We start from the raw sequence: 10,039 nt of genomic DNA, 5'->3' as shown, positions 1-10,039 counted from the left end.
TTGAACTGTGTCGCCCAAATCTACAAAATAAAAGAAGGACGGGATCTCTTGTGAGGTGTTAAAACCTTCCAGCAGTGAGTTACAGAGCAGAACAATATCCATGTTTCTACACATTTATTTCATTCTAACATTTATAATTACAATTTATATGTTTTGGAATAATTTTGATCTCAGATTTATAGTTAAATAGTCTATAAATAAAAACGATGTTCCTGCATCATCGGCACCACCGCATCCATGGATACACCCTCCCAGTGAAACTGCACCCTGATAGGTGAAAAGAACTGTCTGTCCACTTCATGCATTTCACAGGAGACGCATCATTTTCTTCACCACCCTCATGCAAACAAACTGAGCTGTTGTAGTAAAAGAAAATACCTCAGTGACACATAGTTGAGTGCAGATTCGACAATGCCCCTTCACATTCTGTTTACTTGTTGCTTCCTTTTCCCGCCTATATATATATTCGACTAACATCTAAACATAAAACAAGCAAATTGAATCTTTCCATGATATCAAACAGCCAAAATACCAAAAGACAACAAGTAGGTTACTGTTTAATATCATGAAGATTTTTTGCAAAGGCTGTTAATCTGATATTGTGCAGCTTTAATTGTGTATTAAACTCCTCTTTGCAAGGCTTCTTATCCTCCTCCTCAGTATCACCTGTTTCTATAATCAAATACACTCTCATCACTGGAAGCTGAATAAAACATGAGGTGTATTTACATCACTGAGGAAGCAGAAAGCAAGTGTAGAAAAGCACAGTGTCTGCATCCTGTCTCATAACAGTCGTAGTGCTGCTCGCGGTCAGAAGCCTTCGATATCTTCATCTCCATAAAATCCCTTTTGGTTCATGTAGAGGTTGCACACTTGGCAGTAGAATACAAAACGGCATCCAGCAGAACTACTTCCATCAGATCTTGGCATTCTTCGGTGCTTTACGCTTCTTGGCAATTCAGCCGTGGCCTGCGCTTCGGAGATATGCAGACTCCAGATATTCTTTCGCTTAGTGTCAAGAATAGAGAAATCTATCTTTAAGTTCTGCCACCTTGCATTTAGTAGAGTCATTTGTTTTGCCCGAGCCTTTAAAAGAAAAAGAGGATTTTCCGAAGAATGTTGGCAAACACAGAACTATTGTATACTGAGTATTTAGATGCAAACTTTTGGATTTTGATCATTTCTCTCAGACAAATCAATTAAATGAGTCAAATCAGCGTTGCTTCACTGGATTTCCTGACCATAATAGAGAAGCTGCTGTATATTTAATCCTTCATTTCTTTCCATAAGGTGATGACTTTTTCTCTCTGCTTCTTAATCCCCCCGAAGAAAAATACAAAAAGTGCTTCCCTGCCTCCTTGAAGATATGACATTCAGTCAGTATCTTTTGATACTGCGCGTCTGAGACAAGATTGAAGGAAATGTAGAGAAAGAGGCCTGCCTGCATTATCTGATGAGCTTCCCCATCCTGCTTTTTCAGAGGGACTGTTTGGCAGCCCCTTAAGACGAAAGAAAAAGAAAAAAAAAAGCTTTAATGTTTAAAATTAGGTCATCCATACAATGTCTCTCCCTGGCGTCCAGTGTTTTTTCGACTTTGCCTGTAGAGGAGCTGCTTGTCTGAGCGCTGATAAAATCCGGATATAAAACCTGACGTTGAAGATGAATGTGTCTCACAGCTACTCTTGCCTATCAGTCCCGAGCACAGACGAGGACAGAGGCCTGGGAAACATGTCAGCCAGCTATCTCCGTCTCTCTCCTGCCCTCTCCTCTTACAGGCAGAATTAAAGTTGAAAAGGTTTGCTGCGAGGATAAAAGTGAGGGTGATTGGCACAGAATGCTAACCTATGTTGGATAAAAGGATACGTTTTTAAGGTGTAGCCTACAGTGCTACTGTGTAATCTGTGTAACAGGTATGTTCAGAGACACACTGTGATGTGGATGGCTGAACTGCTGTATGCTCCACCAGCCAAAACTCTTAAAATAACCCAGCTGTTTTAACCCTTAAACAGACAGGAGTGCAAGTAAAGTGCAACATTTCCACAAATATTTTTTAAAATATTTTGTATATTTTGGATTTTATCCCTTTAATATTCTGTGCAACTGTTTGGTAGAGCACATCCTGAGTCACTATATCTCATTGGAAAATGTATTGAACTTAACTCAACCTGATTGAGCCATCTCTACCACTCAGTTTAGTTGTGTAATGCAAAAAAAATCCACTAGGTGTCACTTTGTCGTTCAGTAGCCTTTCCAGTTTGCCTCTAAGCAGGAACAGAAAAAGAGAAAACTGACTGCAGACATATATACGCGCTTTGGTGGAATTTTCAAAGATAAGGACATTTTTTGACATATTATAGTGTCAGAGGTCTCACTCAACAGAATTATGTAACCTGATGAAACAAAAAGAAATCTAATAATTGTCAAATAATTTTTTTTAAACGTGCTCTACCAAACCGATGAATCGTCGTTGTATGGTAGCTAGCTAATATAATTAAAATAGACTATTACAATAAAATAAAAAAAACTTCTGATCATTCATTGTTGTTAAAATTATACATTTAATGATATTCCATTCCATTAAGTACATTAACCGTTATTAATATCAGAGATGAGCAAGATGAGCAAGTTTAATTCATTTCTTTTATTTGACTGTTTCTACATGTTTTTGGTATTTGTAAATGTATTTAATATGTTTACCATGACGGGACTTCTCAACCATTTGATAGAGGTCTATATCTTAATAACTATGGGGTCTGTTAAAACAAAAAAAAAGTTGTTATTATTGACCCAAGTAAATAAAAAATGCAAAGAACACATTTTTCCATAGCTTTTTTTGTTGGTGAAAACATCAAAAGGTTATGAGTTGTATCTCCATCAGGATACATTGCCCCTATTAAGGTATAAAAAATGGTCATAATGGTAAACATCTAACACAACACACATGCGATGAAACAACCACCTTAACTAATCATGCTGCTGACACAGTGTTAAGAAGTCTGTATCTCCTGGTGCACGTTGCCTGTTTAAGGGTTAAGAATGACAGAAACCAAGGCTGAAAAAAAAAATAAATCAGCCTTCAGCTGGAAAGCTTTATCTTTGAAATGGGTCAGAGCGTGCACAAATGAGAGGAAACACGCGAAGCTCCACAACACTCCTCACAAGCTGGATTTCAATTTCAAAGACATGTAACAAGACAGCAGTGACAGTGTGCTAGCCTGCACGCACTTTCAAATGCTCTCAATCAGTGGAATCACACACACACAAAGCCTGCTAATCATGTTGCAAGGCAGCACTGCTGAGGCTACACCGCTAAGTAAGAACATTTCAAGTCTTTTACACAGAGTGAGAACTTCACCTTGAATTATTAACACATAGCAACACAAGATTGAAGATGCATTCCTCTGCCTATGATAACACAATGTGTTGTGCTTTAGAGGTTTTCATCAAGCTTCACTGACTCATCTCCAGTTAAATAAGAGCAGTAAAGCTCATAGAAAAACATCTACAATTCACTTCACATTCAGTTTGATCACTTAATATTAGTAGTATGACTAAAAGGTCTAACACAGGTAATATAGTGGCTGTTTTACCATCTTTTATGTTCCTAGACCTTTTCAAGCTTCTTGTGTTTCTTCTTCCCGATGTTGCTGTCACTCAGGTTTGCTACGTCTATCACCGCTGCCTTTTTCTGTTGTTTGTCCATCAACACAATGTCTGGTTGGTTAGCCATCGCCCGTTTGTCAGTCTGGATTTGGAAGTCCCACAGGATAGCTCGGTCATTCTTAAACCACCTCAGGAGATGTTTTCCATTCTGACTTTGGGACTTCCAGCCCATACTCAAAGGAATAAAAAGCCAGACTGGAGATTGCCAAAACTTTCGTGACAAAGCCAAAATTGTTCTGGGAGACAGATGAGACCAAAATCGAGCTTTTTGGTAAAGTACATCATGGTACTGTAACAGAAAATGAAATGAGGCCTTCACAGAAAAAAACAAGGTCCCTTCAGTCAAACATGGTTTGTGTTTTGGAGTTACTTTGCCGCTTCTGGCACCGGATGTCTTGACTGTGTGAATGGCATCATGGAATCTGATGACTACTAAAGAATTTTGGGGCGCAGTGTAGTGCCCAGTGTCAGAAAGCAGCTTCTCTTCCAGAGGTCAGAGGTCATGGGTTTTTTCCAGGAGTACAATGACCCAAAACAAACGTCAAAAAGTACTCAGACATGGTTAAAGACAAAGTGATGGAGAGTTCCGAAATGTCCAACGATGAGTCCAGATGAGAACAGCTGTGCAGAGATCTCAAAACAGCAGCTGGGAGAAGGCATCCTTCAAATCTGAAAGACGTGGAGCGGTTTGCAAAAGAAGAGTGGTTCAAAACTCCAGTAGAGAGGTGTAAGACACTCATTCATGGTTACAAGAAGCGATTGATTTCAGTTATTGTTTCCACAGGGTTTGCTACCAAATATTAAGCTGAGGGTGCCAATCATTTTGTCCAGTCCATTTTTTGAGTTCTGTGTTGAATTTTATCAGGTTTTTATCTCCTGTTTTTTTGTGGTGTTTAAAGAGTACGGTCTAGACCTGCTCTATGTGTAAAGTGCCTTGAGATGACTTTTGTTCTGATTTGGAACTGTAAAAAAATATTGATTGATTGATTGTGTTGTTCCAATGCAAACAAAAGAAATACACATTGGAATACCAAAGCATTTGTAATTGCAGTTATTTTCTGGGAGACATGGTGCATTATCTGACAGCAGTGCAGGAGTGCCAATATTTTTTTGGCCATGACTGTATATGTATGATATTATTCCTCATCCACCTATACAGTCAGCAAACTGTATGTGACAAGATTAATGAAGCTGTACATTCATTTAAGTGCTTAAATATATTAAAAACCCATGCATGAGTTACATCTAAAGGTTCTGAAAAAAAAAAAAGAAACGGTCTGAAAATAACCCAGAAATTGATTAAATCTGAAATCAAAGTCAAGAGGAAAATGAATTTAAAAAAGCAATAAAAAAAAGAATTAAAAAAAAAAAAGAAAGGAAATTGCATAATTACCACGCTCTGGGTTTCTGTTACGGATTTCTTTATTTGATAATGAACAGTTAACACATTTGAACAGCAGAGAAAATGTTGTTACACAGAGTGGATGAAGTCATTTCGGTGGTCTGATCCAGAGTTATTTTCAAGGAGCCTTCATTTGAATCTAAATCAAAATACGGGGATCCCTTTTAACACTGCAATCACTGTGTAGACACGCTGTAAGGGAATCTCACACACACACAGGAGAGGGGGAAATGACATGTAAAACTACAGAGTGATGATTGTGTGAGCAGGAAAAGGAAGAGAAAAAAAAAAGCAGCTGAGGAGAGATTACCCCCTCCTTGAGGATGAAAGGCCAGGAACGCATGGAGGGGGGGAAAGTGGATGGGAGTGCAGCGAAATCCTATTTCAGCAGCCTGAGGGAGCCGTGGCACCGGGCTCCTGCAGCCGGGGGCCCCCTCCATCTTTAAAGCCTGCTCGGCGAGAGGACATGTGAACTGTAGTAAGTGCAGAGGCAAGACATGAGAAGAGATGAAAGGGTGAGGACGACTGGCAGCCTCTCTCCTGGATTATACCGAGGAGGGAAGTAGTGTCTTTGGCATTTCAATAAGAAGCGCTTTAAACACAATGTAGAACAAGGACAGTGCTGCATAGGCAAATATGTGACTGAGCTCAAGAGCCAGTAAATGTATGACATAATGCAACAGTTTGAAGACTGCAGTAGAACAAGAAAGAAAGAGAGCTCATTATTACAAAAGCTAACATTAGAGGAGCTGAGTTATCCAGTAAACACAGATTAGGTGAGTTGCAGGTCAAAAGCAAAGTGGACTAAAACTGGGCTCAATGTGGTCAATAAGTGGAGGTCATTTTTTGACAATTTAGATTAAAGCATATTGACATTAATGTGGAAAAAAACAGCTTTGGCGCACATCTCTTCTATTACTGTGTGTGTGTGTTTGTTATGATGGCCCTGTGAAGTAGTAGGGGTGTAGTGAAAGTTCAAATTTAGTGAACTTTAACTGAGCTGTGCCATTTGAAGTGGAAAATGAATGAAATAAAAGGACTTTCCAGAACTGTACAATAACAAATGAACCTCCAGACCAGACATGAATATTCTGCTTTGGCAAAATATCCTTATGCAGATATAGTTACCAGGTTTGTTACAAAAACAGCTAGATAACAATGAGACATGTAATATGATTGGTGCATCAGGTAAAGAACATGGCCGGATCTACCACACAGGAAGTCTTGGCAAGTGACCAGGGGCCCCTTGAACCAAAAGGGGCCCCTGGACTTGTTCTTGGTCAGGCTGCACAGACATACGACACAAGGCTTGACCCTTTCTTCTGATGTCAGAAACCTAGTACGACCAAAACTAAATACGGAGTCACAAGGTTTCCACCCGTCAGCAGCGATATACAATCAGAATGAAATAAAAGTTGTTACCAGGAAAACAAGTCTCATGATTGGATGCTTTTATTTAGCTGATAGCTTGGCGAGTGATGATTGGTTAGCAAACCGCAATGCAACAAACAAACTTGATGCGGACCATTACCATTAGACCATTAGACCATTACAGACCAGGTCAGAAAGCAAAACCCTATCCTAATTTTTATATATATATATATATATTAGGGCTGGGCGATATATTGATATTATATCGATATCGTCTTAGATTTTGGATGTCGTAATATCGCGATGTGTCACCAGAGTTGTGTTTTCCTGTTTTTAAAGCTGCATTACAGTAAAATATATGATTTTCGGAACATACCAGACTGTTCAAGCTTTTCTGTTTTGTACCTTTTACCCATTTTGTCATTGTATCCACATTACTGATGATTATTTATTAAAAATGTCATAGTGTAAATGTTTTGTGAAAGCATCAAGAATCATCTCTACAATATTGTTGCAATATCGATATCGAGGTATTTGGTCTAAAATATCGTGATATTTGATTTTGTCCATATCCCCCAGCCCTAATATATACTGTATGCATTGTTTTAATACATAAATACACAAAACCTTAATTTTTCAAAATCTAGTCTGGCTCATTTTTAACTGGTATGACTGACCCTGAGGCTTCCTGAGGCATGGAGCAGATACAGTACATAACTATGGTTATGTGTCACACTCCAAGTCTGACATTGTGGCACCTTGTAAAGAAATACAGTAAAGTGAATAAACTACATTAAAGGGTAATTTCACACAAATCAAAAACAGACATATTTCTCCACTTCCTCTAATGGTATGTACTCCTGCAGATAGTTTAGGTTTTATGTGTCACATGAGGTGTCGGCCTCCACCCCGACACAATGGAGATAACTGCTCAGTTTGTCTTTGTTTGTGTTGCTCACAGCATCAACTGTACCTTATCTGTCCAGAAACAGTGTCCCCATTACTGCAGATAATCCTCAGACCTCACTGTCGACAGTTTTCAGTGGAACTACTTTCTGCTGAAAAATGAACTGTCCAAAGTGAGGTACAGAGTTCATTTAATGCTTTAGTTTTTTAATCCAGAATGAAAAAATATCTTAAGTCAAGGTCCATGATACAAACCTTAACACTGATCCTGACATCCAGTTCTGAGGTTTGATGTTCTAAGAGACAAATCTTTATTCCTTTTACCTTCATTGTACTGAGGTGGAGGAATATCTAGAGATAAAATCAGTGTGACACATGGACGAAGCTTTCAAACAGGAGTGAGGATATAAAGTGCTGATAAACCAGCCTGAGATGCAACAGCTTTGAGGGTTCGACTAATGATGTGATGTCTCATCCAACACAAAACAAAAGCAGAAAAAAATCAAATGTCATTAACTGACAGCAACAAAAAAAAACATCAATATGCCCCGCAACATGATGAGCCATGCAGGAAAACAATCAGCTGGGGTTCCCAGTCCAGCGTACTTGTTTCCCCCTAGAGGCTAATTAGCGTAGCTGCGGTTCCAGGTTGGGTTCCTGGGCTTTAGTCGTACGCCGGCAGTCCGAAAAGCTGCGGCTCAAACTCCTCCATGCTCCTCAGCCGCAGCGTGGCCTCCTGGGTAAGGGCCGGGTCTAGGTTGTCATCAGGAATCATCACCACCTGCATCCCGGCAGCCAGCCCCGCCCTCACACCGTTGGGAGCATCTTCAAACACCAGGCACTGAGCAAGGACAGGAGAGAGGAAAAAACAAAGTGATATTATCCTATAAGCCTATTAGGTCTACAGGATTTCAAACCCCCCCTCCCCCCCCTTCCTCCTGACGCCACAGAGCTCAGAAGAAAAACAAACAGGGGAAAATGGGAAACACAAGCACCATTTTCATTTTCAATGTGATGCACTTGACATTCCCCAGAGGAGAGCTGTTTACCTCTGACAGCTGGACTATCCATTCAATCTGCAATTTGAAAAGTGGTGCCCCCTGTAGCCCTGCTTCAGTAGCTTTGTTTACATTTTCATTGACCGCATTCAAGATATTTTTTCAATCTCAAAATGAACGGAGACCTTGTTGAGATATCAAGAGGCCGGACACTAGAAAAGTCATGCCTGCATGTTGGAGTGCCTTTAGTGTTTGAAGGCATTGTATCATGAGAGAAGATGATTTAAATTAAAGGTAGTGGATATGGGAAGTGGAGGTAGTGTGTAGTACACATAGTATATGGTTTTTCTATTGGTTTTATCTATTTATTATGTTTTTTTTATCACCTGCACATCATTTCAAAGGAATTTTAAGTGTGTTGGAATTAAAATAACCAAACAGGAAACATATTATTTTGCTCTCTTTATGTTCTATCCGGATGCTGCTTCAAAAAATTGGAAATATCAGTCTGAGTTAGTCATATCAAGTGATATCTGAAACATTTACAGTCTTTTTTTAGCACCAAATTTATTTGACTCATTTGGACGACTGAAGCTTCATATTAGCTTCAGATCAACTTTTAAATCCATTTTTACAGAGAAGGAGGACTGTGAATTTTGTCCTCCATCACTTCCATTATAATTACTTTATCAAGGGCTGTATTGATATGAACAGGAGGAATGATTACAGCAAGAAAAAAATATTTCAGAGTTCATCTAGGCTCCTGACTGTTGTTTTAAGACACATTTCAATAATTGTGAACCCATCCTTTAATGACCAAATTTGAGGGCCCTTATGAATTTATTATTATTATTTTTTTAATAATAACAAATAATTACCAGAATACAGAGTTAGTTAGAGTTAGAGTTCAATCCAACAATAGAATTAGTGAGCGCTTCATTAAGAACACCTGCGCTTTGCCCCGAAATTCTACATTTACAACGTTTTTGCATTACATTGAAAGTGTTCCTATTATTTTGTCCACCCTATTAACATACAAAAGGGTGGCAAAATCAAGTAGGGTATCTTCATCCTCCATCTTCCTCTATTTAGTTTGATTACATTTTCATTCAGTTCCTGAAACAAGCAACATGTGGAATCATGTGACCACAGAACACAATTTGTTTCTTGATATGATTCTCAAAAGCCGAACGGGAGATTAAAAGATTGAATGTGTGACTTAAGGATGCAAAACAATTTGTGGTGATTATGTCATAAACAAATATAGAGCGTTTGTGTTTCCTGTTTCCACCCAGAGGCAACGACATTTGAGGTAAAATGTCAATTAGGTACATTTTCATTAGCAATGTTGATCCAGGAAAAATTGCAGTATGCAGAGTGTGTGTTCCTGCACATTTTAATCAAAAAAACAAACACAAATTAATTTTCAGCCACAAAAACTAATATCCAGACCATCATCACATAAAGTTGCACAAGTGGACTCTGACAGACAGTCCATCTCTGCACAGCTGTGCCTACAAATACAATACTACAGCTGTCTGTCAGAATGTCAAATCCACTTCTCAGCTGAGCCTTCACACAAGCTCACATCACAATGTATTTGAGTGTGAGTGAAAATGTATTTCCACAATGGAATAAACATAATATTGCATCATTTTTGACATTTAGTTATGCAGGATTTCATATATTATTGACATAA

General features: G+C 38.8%; 1 protein-coding gene across 1 annotated transcript in view; it reads right to left on the bottom strand.

Annotated features, from left to right (window-relative positions):
* Positions 1-6,501: 6,501 nt before the first annotated feature.
* The window catches only part of pudp (pseudouridine 5'-phosphatase), a 44,288-nt gene continuing 40,750 nt past the window's right edge, over positions 6,502-10,039 (bottom strand). The window contains exon 4 of the mRNA XM_062414439.1: positions 6,502-8,183. Within this exon, the coding sequence (XP_062270423.1) occupies positions 8,007-8,183 (177 nt within the window). The 3' untranslated portion in view covers positions 6,502-8,006. The remainder of the gene's footprint in view (positions 8,184-10,039) is intronic.

The sequence above is a fragment of the Scomber scombrus genome, chromosome 24 (genome assembly GCF_963691925.1).
Source record: "Scomber scombrus chromosome 24, fScoSco1.1, whole genome shotgun sequence".
In the NCBI taxonomy this organism is placed as follows: Eukaryota; Metazoa; Chordata; class Actinopteri; order Scombriformes; family Scombridae; genus Scomber; species Scomber scombrus.
Note: the sequence above shows the minus strand (reverse complement) of the source record. Positions and strands in the feature narration are given on the sequence as shown.